The sequence below is a fragment of the Pelophylax lessonae genome, assembly GCF_965119305.1.
Source record: "Pelophylax lessonae genome assembly, chromosome: 3".
In the NCBI taxonomy this organism is placed as follows: domain Eukaryota; kingdom Metazoa; phylum Chordata; class Amphibia; order Anura; family Ranidae; genus Pelophylax; species Pelophylax lessonae.
In genome coordinates, this window is record NC_138770.1 from 28,404,150 (window position 1) to 28,424,068 (window position 19,919).

At 45.4% G+C, this 19,919-nt stretch overlaps 3 protein-coding genes across 3 annotated transcripts in view; all 3 read left to right on the forward strand.

Annotated features, from left to right (window-relative positions):
- Positions 1–14,844, forward strand: part of LOC309549856 (uncharacterized protein) — a gene marked incomplete at both ends in the record, with an annotated part of 36,468 nt that extends 21,624 nt beyond the window's left edge. The window contains one exon of the mRNA XM_082250353.1: positions 14,143–14,844. Within this exon, the coding sequence (XP_082106479.1) occupies positions 14,143–14,844 (702 nt within the window). The remainder of the gene's footprint in view (positions 1–14,142) is intronic.
- LOC309550263 (uncharacterized protein) overlaps positions 1–19,919 on the forward strand; it is a gene marked incomplete at both ends in the record, with an annotated part of 667,886 nt that overhangs the window by 599,924 nt on the left and 48,043 nt on the right.
- The window catches only part of LOC309549859 (gastrula zinc finger protein XlCGF66.1-like), a gene marked incomplete at its 3' end in the record, with an annotated part of 187,184 nt that overhangs the window by 37,254 nt on the left and 130,011 nt on the right, over positions 1–19,919 (forward strand). The window lies entirely within an intron of this gene.

Here is a 19,919-nt window from a genome sequence, read left to right on the forward strand (position 1 = left end):
CAGGCCAGAACCCAGTCATTTGGCAAATTAATCTCACATTGGTATTCTACTTTACAAGTACATGTGGGCAGCATGGTACAGGAGATGCAGTGCTGCGGGCATAGTACAGGAGAATCTCCTGTACTATGCCCGCAGCACCTGCATCTGCTGCCGAGGAGTTTCACTTACCTTGAGGCTCCTTCCATTTAAAAATGGCGCCGCCCGGCGCCATTACGTCACCGTGCGCGCGCCGCCTGCCCGGGAATTGCCGAGCGTGTACGGGTATTCCCGAACGGCGGCGGCGCACGCGCAGTGCGCATGTCTGGCCGGCCGCGGCCATTTTTTTTTTTTTTAGGTTTTATCGGCAGATCGGGGGGATTTTTACATGCGGGGGGCGGCTTTTTTGCCGCCCCCCACAAAGTGCCGCCCTAGGCCTAGGCCTTGTCGGCCTAGGCCTAAATACAGCAGTGACTGTACCATGTCTGCAGTCTCTGACCATCTCCTGTACCATGTCTGCAGTCTTTGACCATCGCCTGTACCATGTCTGCAGTCTCTGACCATCGCCTGTACCATGTCTGCAGTCTTTGACCATCGCCTGTACCATGTCTGCAGTCTCTGACCATCGCCTGTACCATGTCTGCAGTCTCTAACCATCTCCTGTACCATGTCTGCAGTCTCTGGCCATCTCCTGCACCATGTCTGCAGTGTCTGGCCATCTCCTGTACCATGTCTGCAGTGTCTGGCCATCTCCTGTACCATGTCTGCAGTCTCTGACCATCGCCTGTACCATGTCTGCAGTCTTTGACCATCGCCTGTACCATGTCTGCAGTCTCTGACCATCGCCTGTACCATGTCTGCAGTCTCTAACCATCTCCTGTACCATGTCTGCAGTCTCTGGCCATCTCCTGCACCATGTCTGCAGTCTCTGGCCATCTCATGTAATATGTGTGCAGTCTCTGACCATCTCCTGTATCATGTCTGCAGTCTCTCACCATCTCCTATAATAATGTGTGTGCAGTCTCTCACCATCTCCTGATTCAAGTCTGCAGTCTCTGGTGTGTGAGTGATGTGAGGTGTATATGTTTTATACAGGCTGCGTGTGAGTGACATTACATAGACCCTCCCACACACAGAAAATAATATTCACACGTATACTGACAAAACATACACACAGACACATACAGAAGAAAAAAAATAGGTAATAGTCCTGCCTTCTGCATGTAGCCTCCTCCTGAACCCAGCACGGAGCATCCTCCTGAACCCTGCACCCTGTACATAGTCTCCTCCTGAACCCTGAACGCTGCAAATAGCCTCCTCCTGAACCCTGCACGTAGCCTCCTCCTGAACCCTGCATGGAGCCTCCTCCTGAACCCTGCACATAGCCTACTCCTGAACCCTGCACCCTGCAGGCAGCCTCCTCCTGAACCCTGCACGTAGCCTCCTCCTGAACCCTACACGTAGCCTCCTCCTGAACCCTGCACATAGCCTCCTCCTGATCCCTGCACGTAGCCTCCTCCTGAACCCTGCATAAAGCATCCTCCTGAATCCTGCACGTAGCCTCCTCCTGAACCTAGAACCCTTCATGGAGCATCCTCCTGAGCCCTGCACCCTGCACGTAGCCTCCTCCTGAACCCCGCACGTAACCTTCTCCTAAACCCTGCACGTAGCCTCCTCCTGAACCCTGAACCCTGCACGTAGCCTCCTCCTGAACCCTGCATGTAGCCTTCTCCTGAACCCTGCACCCTGCACATTGCCTCCTCCTGAACCCTGCACCCTACAAGTAGCTTCCTCCTGAACCCTGCATCCTGCACGTAGCCTCCTCCCGTAGCCTCCTCCTGAACCCTGCAAATAGCTTCCTCCTGAACCCTGAACCCTGCACCCTGCACATAGCTTCCTCCTGAACCCTGCACCCTGCACGTAGCCTCCTCAGGAATCCTGAACCCTGCACGGAGCATCCTCCTGAACCCTGCACGTAGCATCTTCCTGCACCCTGCATGTAGCACAAGCATACAGGGGGCACACTGACCACCAATATACAGGGCCACTGGTTACCAGTACACAGAGGACATAACAAATCAAGTAAAACATCTACAATGCAACTAAAAAAATCTCAAAAGCAATAAGAGAATCTTGTTAGCTGGTTCCTCCATCTAACGTGCAACAATAAAAAGCCAAAAATGCAGCACTGCCCTACACTTCATCTATAATATTCTACAAATGGACTTATTAGTGCAACGCTGAAGCCTATACATAACTATCCAGTGCAAATCCACCAATGTATTGCAACATAGTAGTGATGGTGTCACCCCCTCTGCAAAAATATTTAGAGAAATTGCAGAGCTTCAATGTGCAAATAATGGTGAAAACGACCAACATATAATAATAATAACCGAGATGCTAATCATCCCGTGTATTATAATATAGTAGTGATGGTGTCACCCTCTCTGCAAAAGGGAAGAAATATTGCAGAGCTGCAATGTGCAAATAGTAGTGAGACCCCCGATATATAATCATAATACAATGTACAATTGATGTGCATATTTTACATTTTATTATGATTATATATTGGGTGTTTTACCACTATTTGCACATTGCAGCTCTGCAATATTTCTTACCTTTTGCAGAGAGGGTGACACCATTACTCCTGCCCGGATTGGATTGGAATTTAGCCACGCCACCCCCCCTCCCCCCCTTCCAAGTTTTTGCTCTATCTTATCCTCTTAACATTTGGTAGTCATATCCCAAAAAATTTGAAACAGTATCTTTATCTTTTTTTTTCTATCTCATGGAGGAAATGTGAGAAATAATGTATATATCTTACAATCATTCCATTAACACATCCCACATACACCGCATAGATCATTAGAAGAAAATATGCCTATAAAATAGTTTACCATTTGCCAGAAAAAAATAAATAAATATGTCCCCGAATTTAATTTTAAAAATCTGGTCACCTTACACTACGAGACGTTTCTCAGGGCTGCAGATCCTCTGAGCTCCACAAGGTGGGGATCTTATTTCTACCAGACAGGAAGTCTCTATGTAAGACAGGAAGTGATGTTAGATAAAGACAGGAAGTGATGTCAGCTACAGACAGGAAGTTCCATGAGGTACGAAGTAGTGAAGAGACATTACTGGAAGAGACAGCAGAGGAGGTAATAAGTTCTTTCTTTCTATTTACACCCAGTAACCCCCCGTCATGTTCGTCCTCTTCCTCCATAGTCACTGTGATGTATTTTATTTCCAGCAGATGATGATACACACATATATTATTATTATACAGGATTTATATTGTGCCAACAGTTAGCACAATGTGAGGGCAGACAGTACAGTTACAATGCTCATTAGAGCTTACAATCTAAGAGGGTGGGTCAAAAAATATACAATGCAATTACTGTGGGAGATGAGCTGATTGAAAAAATAAAAGTCCAGTTAGGTGGGGCAGGAAAGACTTCTCTGAAGAGAAGGATTTTCAGGGATGGTCTAAAAGTGGACAGAGTAGGAGGTAGACAGACAAATTGGGATAGGGAGTTCCAGAAGATGGGAGAGGCTCAGGGGAATTCCTAAAGACAAGCATGGGAAGAGGTGATCAGGGAGCTAGAGAGCAGGAGGTCTTGGGAGGAACCGAGAGAACCATTTGGTAGGTATTGTAAGACTAGGTTAGTGATGTTACTGAGAGCAGAGTTGTGAATGGCTTAATAGGACACTGAATGGAGGCCAGTGGAGGGATTGGCATAGAGGGGTGGAGGACACTGAATGGACCCGGTGGAGGGATTGGCAGAGAGGGGTGGTGGACACTGAATGGATGTCAGTGGAAGGATTGGCAGAGTAGCAGATGCTGAGTGGTTGGTAAGGTGGGTAATCCTGGCTGCAGCTTTCATGATGGGCTGAAGGGGAGATAGCCAAAGTAAAGGTAATCCAATGAGGAGGAAGTTGCAAGAGATGACCAGTGAGGGAACTAGGAGCTTCATAGTGTCATTGATTAGGAAGGGGAGTGTTATGGAGATGTTGAGGAGGCAAGCTTTGGATAGTGATTGGATGTGGGGCTGAAAGAATAGTTCAGAGTCCAGGATTACACCTAGCACTCTGAAATGTGGGGACGAGTGGATAGTTGAGACATTCATTTTGACAGAGAAGTCAGGGGAAGGGACACGTGGGGGAGGAAATATTATGAGCTTGGTTTTGGATAGATTGAGGTTGAGCAAGTGATGTGACATCCAGGCTGATATGTCTGTTAGTAAATTAGTTATATGTGAGGAGACTGATGGAATAAGCTGAGGGGTAGAGACATAGATTTGGGTGTCATCAGCATAGAAATGGTATTGGAAGCCATGGAGGCTATAAGCTCACCCAGGCAAGAGGTTTAGATCAGGAATAGGAGTGGTCCAAGAAAAGAACCCTGGGGGGACCCCAATGGAGAAAGGGAGAGGAGGAAGTAAAATTGTGATGCTGAAGGTTTGGTGGGATAGGTAGGATGAGAACTAGCGAAGAGTACAGTCACAGGGACCAAAGGATGGGAGTTTTTTAAGGAGGAGAGGGGGTGGCCTACTGTGTCGAAGGCAGCAGAGAGGTCCAGAAGTAGGAGTACAGAATAGTGTCCATTGGGTTTGGCCATTAGCAGATGATTTGGGAGTTTAAGGAGAGCAGTTTCTGTGGAGTGTTGAGGATGAAATCCTGATTAAAAGGGATCAAAAAGATTATTGTCAGTGAAATAGGCACTCGGTTGTAGACTAGACATTCAGGAAGTTTGGAGGAAAAGGGGAGCAATGAGATGGGGTGTAGGTTGTTCAGATTGGTGGGGTCCAATGAAGGTCTTTTTAAGTATGGGAGTGAGGCCAGAAGAGTGGGAGATATTGAAGATGTGGGTTACAGAGTGTAGGATAGAGTCAGAGGGTGACCGCAATATTTGCAAGGGTACAGGGGGCAAGTGGTTAGGTGGGTGTTGAAATAAGTATAGCATAGCAACCTCGTCTATAGTAGCAAGGTTGAAAAAGGAAAGAGTTGATTGTGCCTGTGAATATGGATTGATAGCTGTACAGCAGAGATCTCATCACAAATTGTATCAATCTTATTTTTGTAGTGATTGTCGATCTCCTGGGCAGTGGATCAGTTAGTGGATGAAGGCAGTCGAGGATGAAGTAGCGTTGAAGGTAGAGAAGGGTTTGATGTGGACAGGATGATAGGTTGTTAATGACAGTGATAAAATAGGTCTGCTTGGCAGTGAGAAGACGGGAATCATATTTTTGGAGGGCAGATTTATATTGGTTGAAGTCTTTAGAAGACTTATTCTTACACCTGAGGTGCTCAAGAGATATATTTTGAGACTTCTGGTGTCATCTGTTTGCCAAGGTTGTAGGGGTCGGGGCCTGATTCTGTTTGTACTGATGGGGGCGAGCTCACCCAGGTTGGAGGACAGAGATCTATTGTAGACAGAAGTGGTTAGATTGTGGCAGGGCATGGGTGAGATTTTGTCAGAGGCGGTCAGTAGCAGAGAAGAGAAGGGTCCAGGTGGGTTAAGTGGCGAAGGTTTCTACTGGTAACTGTTAGGTTGTTGGAGGGAGAGGAGGTGAAGGTCTGGGAGATTATGAAACTAATATTGTGGTGATCAAAGAGAGAAAAAGGATTGTTGGAGAGGTTGCACAGAGTGCATAGGTAGGAGAATACATAGTCAAGGGTGTTGCCATCAGAGTGGAAGCATGAATCTATTGCTTCAGGTCAAAAGAGGAGGTTAGACTGAGAAGTTTAGAAGTAGTAGGAGTGTTAGTTTTAACAGTAATGTTGAGGTCACAGAGAATGATTTTGGGAATTTCAGAAGAGAGAAAGTAGGGTAGCCAGTCATCAAGAAAGGTTGATAAGGGTCCAAGGGGCATATAGATCACAGCACTTCTAAAAGAAACTGAAGAAAATAAATACAATGTGCCTCAAATGAGGAAAGTGATGGAGAGGCAGGTTGGGACGTATCTGAAAGATGTTATGTGGAGCTAGAAAAAATCCCACTCCACCTCCCTTCCATCCATAGGGTCTGGGGAAGTGAGTCCAGAGAAGGCCATCATGGGATAGGGAAGCAGGAGCAGCAGTGTTGGATTCAAGAAGCCAGGTTTTAGTAATAACAAGTAGTTAGTGATAAAGAGGTCATGGACAAAAGCTAGTTTGTTACAGACAGAGCAGGCATTCCAAAGGGCGCAAGAGAAGGGGACACTGGTTTTGGGAAGAGGGCCAGGGTTTGGGGTTTAATCTCCAGAGGTTGGGAGAAGCAGAAGGGTGAGGGAGGTAATATGGGATTGCAATTTATATGAAGGGACATGCCTCAGGGTTCTGGAGGTTTTATTAGCATGTGAGTTTAGAATTAGCAGGAGTTGGGTGAGTGCAGTAATAGGGAGAGGACAGACGTGAGGGTGATATATACAGGTTGTGGGGTGGAGAAGAGGGATGAGGAACAGGGGGATTAAGGAGTGTGGACACAACTATCAGAAGGATTGGTAGAAAGCGCATGTTACAGAGAGGAAGGAGAGCTGAATGGGGAAACAAGGTCACCTGCAGTCTGGTGTTTTTCAAAGTAGTTTGCTTTATATTCTTGCTTTGTGCAATCGCTGAAGTGCAGAGCCGAAGTGCACCCACTTAAATAAAGAACCCACTTATAGAAAGACGTGTGCTCCCCAGCCATATATAGTGTGGAAACCTAGATGAACCCCTTTAGGGTGAGAGCATTCCCCCACTTACAGGGCTGAAACATTTCCCCTAATTTTGGAGATGTCACCTTTTCCACCAATGACCTTCTCACCTCATCAGTCTATTGTAGAATTACTACACCTATACTAACAATGTCACGCTTACCCCTAACGCAGGTGGTCAGACACTATAGCTGGCTTCTTTGTTATTTGCCTATAGCAGCCTCCTTTCCCATAAGGCAAGCAGACCTACCAGTACTCAATTGCCCCCCAGGACTTCTACACAATACTAGGGTGCCTGGCCACCACACCAGGGCAGGAACGAACTGAGCACAGCAACCTGGTACTTGCGGTTGGTAGATAGGAAGAGTGGTTCAATGACATTCCAGTTACAAGGCAGGCAAGGTTCAGAATAGTCAGGGTCAAATCCGTAGTCAAAAGGCAGACAAAGTTCAGAGAGAGGTCAATATCCGAGCCAAGGCCTTCAACAAGGGAATCCAAACAGCAGGGCAGACAAACAGAGAGCTTGGAGCATGTGTTAAAAACTCTATCACAAGCATGAGACTGCAGGCTTGACTTCCACCCAGAGACTTGCCACATCATTCACCTTGCAGGTGGACAGACAGACAGAAAGAATGCATCACAGCCAAAGCCAGGATGCTGGAATGAGGAGCAAGAGCACAACTGTCAGGAACCATAAACCAGGCAGAGACGTGCAGTTAAAATCACACCTTTAATGTAACAGCAAAAATAACACAGAACAGGAACATAGTCAAAAACAGAAGCCAGGGTTTGGAAGCCAGAACGGGTAATCAGATAAGCCGGGATCAGAAATCAGCGTTGTCAGAAGCCAAAAATCAGGATCAGAAATCAGAAGACGTCAGCCAGGCCAAGTCATAACAGGAACATAGCAGAGACACACTGGAGACATTGACAAGACAAAGGCACGGATGAAATGAGCAAGGCAGTTTAAACAGCAAAAAGGGGCTTGCTGTAGGCTGGACTAATGAGGCAGGTAATGGTAACCAGGTGAGGCAGGCCTGGCAACAACACACTCCTGACAAATGGATTATACTACTTTTTTTTTAGGTGGGGGGGGGGTTCTATTTAGGGAGGATTGGAATATGAATGTCTTTTTTTTTTTTTTTTTAGGATTCAAATAAGAAGAAAGAGGGAAAAAATGTAATTTGCAGTAAATATCCGGAATTTATTTATTTTTTCATAATGATCCCAGTCTCAGATATTCATCCTAAAATGTGATCAGTAAAGTCTCCGGAGTACACGGAGACCACAGGAATATGATGTGTCCTGACAAAGCCCACAGACAAAGTTAGTTTTTAATTTAAGAAGAGGTGGGACGCACCCGGGAGAAATGATTCTTTGTGTGCAGAAACCTCACACAGCGCCCCCCACAGCTCCTCCTCCCAATGTCCCTCCAGTCAGAGTCAGAGAATCCTATGACACCACACTGACCACACAGCTGCTCCTCCCAATGTCCTTCCAATCAGAGTCAGAATATCCTATGACACCACACTGACCACACAGCTCCTCATCCCAATGTCCCTCCAATCAGAGTCAGAGAATCCTATGACACAGAGGCGTAATTAGAACCTTCAGGGCCCCAGTGCAAGAAACCATGAAGGGTCCCCCTGAGCCCCGGCCAGGGCCCTTCCCACTTATTCTGGGGCTGGAGGGCAGCAGGACCTGGATAGGAGGGCAGCGGGGGTGACACATAGAGGAACAAATCCCCTCCATTTTCCTCCTTCGGCCGCTGAATGCCCATGGGAGGAAGAGGAGGAGAACTTGGCTTTTAGCAGCTGCAGGAGAAAAATGGAGGAGAATTGTTCCTCTATATGCCGACCCCCCCCTTATCCAGGTGTACAGGGGAAATACATGGGCCATTGCAATTGCATTGCAATTGCGACCCCTTTAGTTATTCCCCTGGGATGAGTGGCAGCAGTGGTGGTGGGGGATGGGATCAGTGGCAGCAGTGGTGGTTGGGTGGGGATGGGATCAGTGGCAGCCATGGTGGTTGGGTGGGGATGGGATCAGTGGCAGCCGTGGTAGTGGGGGGATGGGATGATTGGCAGCTGTGGTGGAGGGAGGGAAGGAATGGGATAAGAAGTGGCAGTGGTGGTGGGATGGGATGAGAGGCAGCAATGGTGGAGGGAATGGGATAAGTAGCAGCGGTGGCTGGGGAATGGAATGAGTGGCAGGGGTGGTGGGGGGATGGAATGGAATGAGATAAGTGGTGGTGTTTGGATGGGGAATGGGATAGGATGAGTGGCAGCGGTGGTGATGGTGGAGGGTGGGATGAGTGGCAGCGGTGAGGGGGAGATTGGAGCAGTGGTGGTAAGGGGATGGGATGAGTGGCAAGGGTGGTGGTTGGGGAAGATGGAATGGGATGAGTGGTAGAAGTGGTGGGGGGATGGATTCAGCGGCAGCAAAGGTGCTGGTGTGGGGGGAAGGGGGATCAGTGGCAGTGGTAGTGGTGGTGGGGGAGCGGCAGCGGTGAGGGAGAGATGGGAGTGGTGGTGGGGGGGATGGGATGAGTGGCAGTGGTGAGGGGGGCATAAGGTCAATGGCAAGGGTGGTGGTTGGGGGGGATGGAATGGGATTGTGAAGATAGAATGTGGGACAAAATGAAGATATACTCCAGATATTTGCATACATATATATAAATTCTATATTGTATGAAAATGACTACAAATGCTTGTGAGGCCTGTACTAATGCAAGTTCTTTTGAGCTTTCGAGGTCTCGTGTAAAGACTGCCCGTGAAATGGTAATCCGCCTACCCGGAAACCGACTTAAAGACACAGAAATAGTGTGAACCCACTGAAAGAAAGAAGAATACAGAAGAATTCTGAAAAAGGAGGGACTGTGAAGATAGAATGTGGGACAAAATGAAGATATACTCCAGATATATGCATACATATATATAAATTCTATATTACTATACAAGACTATTCCTAATTATCTTGATAACATAGACATATACAGTTGTATCCATTTGATAGTCTAGAGTTCCCTCTTTTTAGTAGAAATATATTTTCTTATATTGGTTTTCAGAATTCTGTCTGATATTGCGCAAATGTACTTGTGGCAAAAGTTGTTTATCAGGATGTTAAGAAATGTGCGGCCAAAGTTATTTCTTAGAATAGTTTGGAATAATAGCACTTAGCTTATTCCTGGAAGTGCAAAAACTCCCTAAATCCCCCTTAAGCCTAGATTATGACTTTTCCAGTAAATAATAATTATTCTTATAGATAGTCCATCATGCTAGTTGACAGAATGAACTTTAGGTTATTTCTCCATAGGTCAGGGTGACCATTTGTCCCTTTCTGTATAATCAACAATTCAACCAAGGAATGTATTGTGTAATCTCTTATTTGGGCCACTGCCCGCCATTTACTTGTATGTAACCAAAACTGTATAAAAACTGTAAATGCGTTGTGAAAGGTACTTCAGTCCTTCATGGCTGGGGTCCTTGCGCGCAAGATGAATCTCAGTAAACTTACATGAACAGATGCAACCTGATTGGCGTAGATTATTTCATGGCTTGAACTTAACATAAAATTGACAGGATGAGTAATAGCAGTGGTGGGGGGATAGATTCAGTGGCAGCAAAGGTGCTGGTATGGGGGGGGGGATCAGTGGCAGCAGTGGTGTGTGTGTGTGTGTGGGAGGGCGGAATCAGTGGCAGTGCTGATATTGAGGAATGGGATCAGTGTCACCCCCTTGCAGATCACTCGGTCCCTCCTCCTTGCTAGGTCCCAGTGTATCTTCGGCTTTCTTCCTGTGTCTCCAGTAACTCTTATCCCATCATGGGGTCTCCTCCCACAGTGGAGAGCTCCTCCCCCTTCACTCTACTAGCCCAGCCCGGGTCAGCTGATTTTCTCTTTCAGTCTCCTGACATTGTATCTCCCTACCCTACTGATCTCAATGGGCGGACAGAGAAGATGGGCGAGGACCGTGTGCCTGTGAGCACCCGTGACTAAGGATGGAGAGGATGGGCAGGGCGGGGACTGTGTGCCTGGAGAGTGCACGTTAATGACCAGTGTACCATCTCCCGAGCAGCGGCGGGCCCCCCTACAGTGGTGGAAATCCAGGACCCCTTCACAAGTGCGACTGCTGCAACCGTGGTAGTTCCCCCACTGACCCAGAGTTGTATAAAGTACTCAAAACCCATACTTGAGTAAAAGTACAAGTGCTCGATCAAAAAGTGACTTGAGTAGAAGTGGAAGTGCTCGATCAAAAAGTGACTTGAGTAGAAGTACTAAAGTATTCAACATTTTTTATACTTAAGTATTGCAAGTAGTTTTTTTAAATTTTGCTACCCAAGTACTGAAAGTAAAAGTACCAGTAGTTTTGAAAAAAAAATTGCTACTCAAGTACTGAAAGTAAAAGTACAAGTACTGTGTTATGTAGTTATTAAAGAAAGAAGTCAAAAGTTTGAACATCATATTGTTTTTTATTATTTCAAATGCAGCTTTTATTTATACATAAAGTAGCTTTTATTTTCGTATGCGCTGATAATACACATGTTTTGAGCTTCATGAAACCTGCCATCTACTGTTCTGGCAGTGGTAATTTTTATAATTGTAACGAGTAACTATGCAGCACAAAAAAAAAATATCGGAGTAGAAGTATTGAAATCATTGAAAAAATGTAGTGAAGTAAAAGTGGAAGTAGGAGAAAAAAATTCTACTCTAGGAAAGTACAGATACCGCATTTCGGTACTTAAGTACAGTACTTAAGTAGTTCTACTTAGTTACTATACATCTCTGCACTGACCACACTACTCCTCCTAAAAAGAGACCTGACCAGTGAGGTGAGGAGGATTCTGGGAATGTCATTTGATTTTACTATTTGTGTTCAAATCTAGAGTTTTCCTCCTGTGAAGTCTGGAGATCATATGACCATCACATTGCATCCACCTCCCTCCCTGATAGAATAGAGAAATAAAAAGAAGATTTGAGAAGTCACCAGAGAAATCATAGAGTTGCTTACAGGAGAGGTGAGCGGTGCTGGGAAGGACGTCATGATGGAGAATCAGCCGCCCCTCACATCACCGGGTAAGAGGAGACTTTATTGTAAAGGAGAGAGCAGTACGGAGGATCCACCTAGATCCCCCATCATCTGATAAACACATAGAAACAATGTATTCAGTCAGTGTGTGTGTTTCCTACAGATGGATCCAGTAATGGGAACCCACCAGAGAGATGTCCCCGTCCTCTGTATTTCCGGGATTCCACACAGGAAGGTCACACCATCCCCCACCATCATCAGGTAGATGAGGAACAATCACTGATAGTATCATTAGGATCTGTAAATTATCTGCATTTTTACCATTGATGTCATTTTTATTCTATATTCAGAGTGGAAATCTGAGAGATTCTAAAGTTGAGGTTAAAGAAGAAATAAAAGAGGAGGATGATGAGGATGGGGTGATGGAGGAGTCAGAGTTTCTAAAAGAACACAAAGATCTGTATCAGGACACCATGGTGGAGTCATCCAGCTACAGAAACCCACCAGAGAGATGTCCCCGTCCTCTGTATTCCCGGGATTCCACACAGGAAGGTCACACCATCCCTCAATGTTACAAGGTTTGTGGATTGGAGCATCTAGAACATGGACTTCTGCAGAGGATGTTTTTTTTTTTTTTGTTATATATAATATCACAATATTAAAGCTTATATCTTCCAGATGATATTCTCTCTCATTTTCTTGGTTTAGAGCAGAGATCCAATCAATATAGAATTTGAGGTTAAAGCAGAAGAAGAAGAGACGTATGTGAGGGATGATCCGCAGTCTATGGAGGAGGATGGAATAACGGGGACATTTATAGAGGAGGACACTCCTACAGAGATCAGCACAGGTGGGTCATTAACACTAAATACATTCCTCCACCCATACTGCTCACTGATTGGTCCAGAGTAGGGCGGGGCCTGGTTGATATGAGCCTGTAATACCCTGGTCACTATCCTGAGCTGTGTTCCCCATCCTGTATTCCTGTATTTCTCTCGGATAATCTTCCTTCTCTGTGCTGCAGACGCAATTTATCTATCTAGACTGAATTTATGGAGATTCTGGGGTTCAGCTAGCAGCAAAATGTTGATATTTACCATAGACGTTGCTTGCCCTATGCACCTGGGGTAGTCTTCTGCCCCATGCCCGGGTCTACCAAGATCTCTGACAAGACAAATCTCCCGGGGTTATTTGCTCTGTTATTTGCTGGCTGTGCTGGGTGGAGGGATATGTCTATACAGTATAATCTCACACCCAAGTCAATGAGTGCAGTCTCAGGAGATGGTAGGCAGCGGTGTGGGACCTCTGCAACTGATTACTGAACACAAGTATTTTGACTCCTGACTCCTGCACTATATACTCTATGTTGTACATTACATAGTCCTGACCCCTGCACTATATGCTCTATGTTGTACATTACATACTCCTGAGTTATCTCTCCTCTACCCACTGCTATATACACATAATATGGATTCTCTTTTGTTACACCCATTTTCTACCAGCTGGACATTTTATATCTGATGATTAGATTGGAGGACAGACTTTTACATGTTGATAATAATGTGATAACATCCTCCAACTTTGGAACCTTAAACATAAAGTGATAATGAGGGAGGATTCAGTAACCCAATGATGGTGGTCTTCGTTGTTCTCCCCCATCCTCACTCTCTGACCTCTGGTGGGGCTCAATCCCGCTGTTATTCATGACTAAATCATGGACTAAATAAGGAAGTGCAGGACTTTTTGTGTTGGGAAGATGGCAATGAGTGATAGAGGTGGAGGGGACACTCATCCTATAATTCCCTCATCACTGTCACTCCTATAAAAGACAGTTCTCGTTGTTTCCTCACTCTCTGACTAAGGTCCATGAATAAAGAAATGAACTGGTAGGAGATCAGAGGACCCATTTACTAGTTACCTTGAGGGTGGAATTGTAAGATCCTCAGAGACAAAACTGCCTGATGTGGGTGGAGTCCTGCTTTAGAGGGAACCAATCTGCTCATGTCTAGTAATAATGTTTGTATTTCTATTTTAGTACATGGACGGGAGATGAGAAAAACCTCAGAGGATTGTCTCACTTTGTCTCCACACTGTAAAGTAGAAGATGAGGACATCACACAGTATAGTCCAGGAGAAAACCCGGCTTCCTCAAATGTCCATTCGGCACCACACAGTGTAGATGGACCATCGTATTCCTCTTATCCTGAGGAACCTCAGACTGTGAGGGACAGTGCCGGACCATCATATTCCTCTTATCCTGAGGAACCTCAGACTGTTTGGGAAGGTGCTGTCCTTCCAACAGATAAGAGGTTCTCCTGTACTGAGTGTGGAATGTGTTTCTGTTTTAAATCCAATCTTAATGTGCATGAAAGGTCTCACAACGGTGAGAAGCCGTATTCCTGTCCTGAGTGCAGGAAATGTTTTTCACTGAAGTCCAATATTTCCGTGCATCAGAGATTGCACACTGGTGAGAAGCTGTATTCCTGTCCTGAGTGTGGGAAATGTTTTTCAGTGAAGTCCAGTCTTTCCAAACATCAGAGATTGCACACTGGTGAGAAGCCGTATTCCTGTCCTGAGTGTGGGAAATGTTTTTCAGTGAAGTCCAGTCTTTCCGTGCATCAGAGATTGCACACTGGCGAGAAGTCTTATTCCTGTCTTGAGTGCGGGAAATGTTTTTCCTGCAAGTCCCATCTTTCCACACATCAGAGATTTCACACGGGTGAGAAGCCGTATTCCTGTCCTGAGTGCGGGAAATGTTTTTCAGTAAAGTCCCATCTTTCCACACATCAGAGATTTCACACTGGTGAGAAGCCATATTCCTGTTCTGAGTGTGGGAAATGTTTTTCAGAGAAGTACACTCTTTCCAAACATCAGAGATCGCACACTGGTGAGAAGCTGTATTTCTGTCCTGAGTGTGGGAAATGTTTTTCAGAGAAGTCCAATCTTTCCAAACATCAGAGATTGCACACTGGTGAGAAGCCGTATTCCTGTCCTGAGTGTGGGAAATGTTTTTCACTAAAGTCCTATCTTTACATACATCAGAGATCTCACACGGGGGAAAAGCCGTATTGCTGTCCTGCATGTGGGAAATGTTTTTCACAGAAGTCCTCTCTTTCCAGACATCAGAGATCTCACACATGGGAGAAGCCACTTTCCTGTCCTGAGTGAAGGAATTGTTCCTCATTGAAGTCCTGTCTTCCTGTACATCAGGGGTCCCACACGACCCTGGAGGTGTATTAGTGTCTTGAGTGCGAGAAATGTCTTCTATATGAATGTTGGTGAACATGTGGGGAAGAAGCACACCCTGATATACACCTCAGATATACTCCATGGCTGATCTTCATCATGTAAGAAACACTTCATAAGGAGATCAGAGATCACCAAAGACATGGATAAAGTGTTGTCCCGTGTTGGCCATTGATAGCAGGAGAAAAATAAAAATTGAGTCCTTACCTTTCATTGGCTGAGTACATTTTGTGCGAGAAGATTTCACAAACACTTACAGATCTGGTTGTTATAAATGTGCTGATGAAATGTGACCCGCATTCCACCAGTCATGGTGAATTGGGATTTCCTATAATGGTCAGTTCCATCTAGTGGCCATAATGTGCTTTCCTGACAAATGTCCATGGCAGCATATGTTTGGGTAGCCCCGCCCTCGTTCCTCCCCCATAAGACCCCACCCCCATAAATGTTCAGGATAAGCCAAAGGCTGCGTTCCTTTTTTGTCCTCCTCACTTATAGGACCATTTTTGTATGAAGTTATCCTACCTATTGGAAGTATTGGTGGGCGGGTCTGGTGCTGGGTAGCTGTGCAGGATGTCAGGAGCTTCCTTTGGTATTCAGAAGTCTTCCAGGATGTCCCGAGTGGTCATTGAGTCCCCAGCTATCAGCGGGGTGGTGTTATGGCACACATATGTAGAGGATCCATGCCTGGAGAGTGGGCCCTGCCATCGGCGGCCATTTGCATTGGCTGGGAGCCCAGCTGTTAGTGGGTGGCCATTAAGTGTTAGACACGTGAAATTAGTTTCGCTGTGAATACAAATTCCGATAAATTTTTGTATCCAAATCTCCAAATGAAATTTGAATTGTATCCAAATCTCCAAATGAAATTGTAATGAATTTCATTGAAATCTGTTAAAATTTGTTTTGTTTATTCGTTTTCTAACGAATTCCAACTTTTCAGAACAATAAGAATTCGGATCAGTCAAAAATCGATCTACTGATGCAAATTCTGTGTGAAGAAATAGCTGGTTGTTAAGTGGGAAGCTGGCCGCCCTCATCCTTACTGCGTGGTCCCCCCCCTGCCCCCCCCCCCCCAGTCCATACTAGGCCCTTCAGGGCCAAAATTAAAAATAAAAACCAGTGTGGGTTCTCCCCTAAAATCCATACCAGACTCTTTATCGCAGCATGCAGCCTGGCAGGTCAGGAAAGTGGGAGGGACGAATGAGGGCCCCTCCATCCTTAACCATACCAGGCCACATGTGCTCAACATGGGGGGGTGGGTGCTCTGGGAAAGCTCTGCCCCCACCCCAAAGCAAGCACCCTGTCCCCATGTTGATTGGGACAAGGGCCTTTTCCCCACAACCGTGGCCTGTGTTTGTGGGGGTCTGCAGGCAGGGGGCTTGTCGTAATCTGAAAGCCCCTTTTACCAAGGGGGCCCCCAGATGCCACCCCCCCATGCGACTGAGTATCGGGACCATAGTACTTGTACCTATTCAAAAATTGTCAAAAAGTAATAAAAACACACACACAATTTTTGAAAAATCCTTTATTATAAAATAACTACTGCAGGCTCCTCCTCCATTTGACATTTTTTACATAGGTAAGGGGCGGGGTCACCTGTCTACATCACTTGGTTGCACTGCCCCCTTCTGATATCATGGATCAGTGCATTCTGGGTCCCTGACGTCAGAAAGGGCGGTGCCACCAGGTGATGTATACAGGTGGCCCTGCCCCTTACCTATATAAAAGATGTGAAAAGGGGAGCCTGCAGTAGGCAGAGGGTCTCCATGACGGCGAGAGCGTCTTTATTTATTTATTTTCCCGGGTGCAGCAGGCGTTGTGAATGATGACGGATCTACATCGGATTGCGCTGGTTTTTATTTTATAATGGAGGATATTTCAAAAATTGTGTGTGTGTTTTTTATTACTTTTTGACACTTTTTTGGTGAATAGGTACAGGTACTATAGTCCCGATACTCATTCACATGGGGGGGGGTGGCGGGATCTGGGGGGGGTCCCTTGGTAAAAGGGGCTTTCATATTAAGACAAGCCCCCTGCCTGCAGACCACCACAAGCACAGGCCATGGTTGTGGGGAAGAGGCCCTTGTCCCCATCCACATGGGGACAAGGTGCTTTGGGGTGGTGGGGGAGAGGTGCCCCAAATAACCCACCCCCCCATGTTAAGGGTATGTGGTCTGGTGTGGGTTAGGAGGGGGGGTCTTGCTCCCCCCCCTTTCCTGACCTTCAGAACTGCATGCTCAGGTAAAGGTCTGGTATGGATTTCGGGGGACCCCAAGCCATTTATTTTTTTACATTTTGGCGTAGGCCCGGTATAGACTGGGGGGAGGGGACCCTATGTCATTATTTTAAAACATTTTTTTATTGCCAGGCAAGGCCGGCATTCTTTTCTTTCTTTTAATCTGTCAGTGGGGAAGCCCGCTGACAGCTGATGAGTCACCGGTTGTTAAGGATGTGGGTGACCGTTTTCCCAGCCCCCTGGTTAACAACCAGCTATTCTTCACACAGAATTCTAATCAGTCGATCATTTCTCGACCGATCGGAATTCTGATCGTTCTGAAAAGTTTGAATTTATTAGATTAATAAACTAAATAAATTTTACCAAAAACGAAAAGAAAGTTAACAAAAACTAAACAAAAGTAAACAAATTCCGAAAACAAACTAAAAGAATTCCAAATTCCAGAATGAAATGAAATTAATAACATAACGAATCTATCCGAAACTAAACAAATGTTTTCATTCTGCACATGTCTCCTAAGGGTGCCCAACCCAGATATAGCAGTTGTGTTCCTGCCTCTGGGATCCGGGTCGCCCTGCGGATGCATGGATGCATCGATTGCCCTGTGGAAGAGGTCCGGGACACGTGAGTATGTTTGGCTTGAGGTCAGCAGAAGGGAGCAGACGCCATGCGGGCTGCTAGGGAGTAACCAAAAGGAAAACCTATGGAGAGGACTCTGCTCTCTGGGTGATCCATGTGCATTGCAGCATCTTATCAAAGTTTGGTGCAGTTGCCTACCTTTGTCTTCTTTTCTGTCCTGAGGAGAGAACTGTTTGTTGAAGCAAGGTTTGCTTTCTGCGTAGCGGTACCCCCGCAGGAGCCGCTTGGATATTGGTTTCCCCGGGCCTCCCACTGATTACTCCACAGCCAGATACAGGGTATTTTCAAACAACCAGGTGCACACACTCTTCCGCTCGTTGTCTCCATTGACCAGTCTAAGGGATGTGTTTTTATGTTTTATTTGGAGAACTTGGATAGGAGAAGAAAAAACAGAGCTATCATGAGAGTCCCAACATCCTATCTGTTCAGAGAAATGGGAACCTACAGATGATCACAAGGAACCACTGTCATATGTGTGGACTTTAAGAGCACAGCATGAGACCGATAACAACTACATGGATTTATCCTAAAATAACATTTATTTATTTATCTAAAACCAGATCTCAATAAAATGAGGAAACTGGCCCCAAACTGAGCTCAGCTCGTACACAGAAGATCAATGTCTCCTACTAATTTCACTCATGTACATCATACATATATAAGGATAAGTTGGTATATATCATAAGGTTCGTGTAGCTATAGATATTTCCTCTCTTCACTTAGTTGTAACATTTAGTGACGGCCATGTACTTTATTACTGAATATATCTTATTACTATTATAACAATCTCCTTACTATATGGATTTTTTGTGTCAGCTTTTTTTGTATACATGTCTGCATCATATTTGTTACTGATGTCAACATTTGTATCAATTATTGTATGTATAATAAATGACTACGTTCAGATTCTATTTTTGTATGTCTTAGTTGGTGACCTGCCTCATTTAAAGTCCCACGACCTCTGTTTTCTGTTTGCATTAACCATTAGGGATGGAGGCACGTCACTGTGTTTGCTTCGGATCATATTCCTCTATCTTCATCTGTTCACTGGTCAACGCGTTTCACACAAGGCTTTTTCAGGACTATGAAGATGTACAGACAGTTTTCTCTTAAAATTAACAGACTCAGTATTAGTGTTTCATAAACATAGAACATAATCTGTATTTATGTACATCATAATAAATACAAACATGGCTTACTAGCACACGGCCTTTCTTCGAACCTCTAACAAATTAACCGGACCTGGGGCTGACACAGAGGAGAAAAATCGGACCAAAATGTTTTGTATATACAGGTATCTGTCCTGATGATCCTAGGTACAAGATAAAATATACAGTATCTCACAGACGTAAGAACACCCCTCACATTTTTGTAAATATTTTATTCTATCTTTTCATGTGACAACACTAAAGAAATGACACTTTGCTACAATGTAAAGTAGTGAGTGTACAGCTTGTATAACAGTGTAAATTTGCTGTCCCCTCAAAGTAACTCAACACACAGCCATTAATTTCTAAACCGCTGGCAACAAAAGTGAGTATACCCCTAAGTGAAAATGCCCAAATTGGGCCCAATTAGCCATTTTCCCTCCCTGGTGTCATGTGACTCGTTAGTGTTACAAGGTCTCAGGTGTGAATGGGGAGCAGGTGTGGTAAATTTGGTGTTATCGCTCTCACTCTCTCATACTGGTCACTGGAAGTTCAACATGGCACCTCATGGCAAAGAACTCTCTGAGGATCTTAAAAAAATAATTGTTGCTCTACATAAAGATGGCCTAGGCTATAAGAAGATTGCCAAGACCCTGAAACTGAGCTGCAGCACGATGGCCAAGACCATACAGCGGTTTAACAGGACAGGTTCCACTCAGAACAGGCCTCGCCATGATCGAACAAAGAAGTTGAGTGCACGCCCTCAGCATCATATACAGTGGTTGTCTTTGGAAAATAGACGTATAAGTGCTGCCAGCATTGCTGCAGAGATTGAAGAGGTGGGGGGGTCAGCCTGTCAGTGCTCAGACCATACGCCGCACACTGCATCAAATTGATCTGCATGGCTGTCATTCCAGAAGGAAGCCTCTTCCAAAGATGATGCATAAGAAAGCCCTCAAACAGTTTGCTGGAGA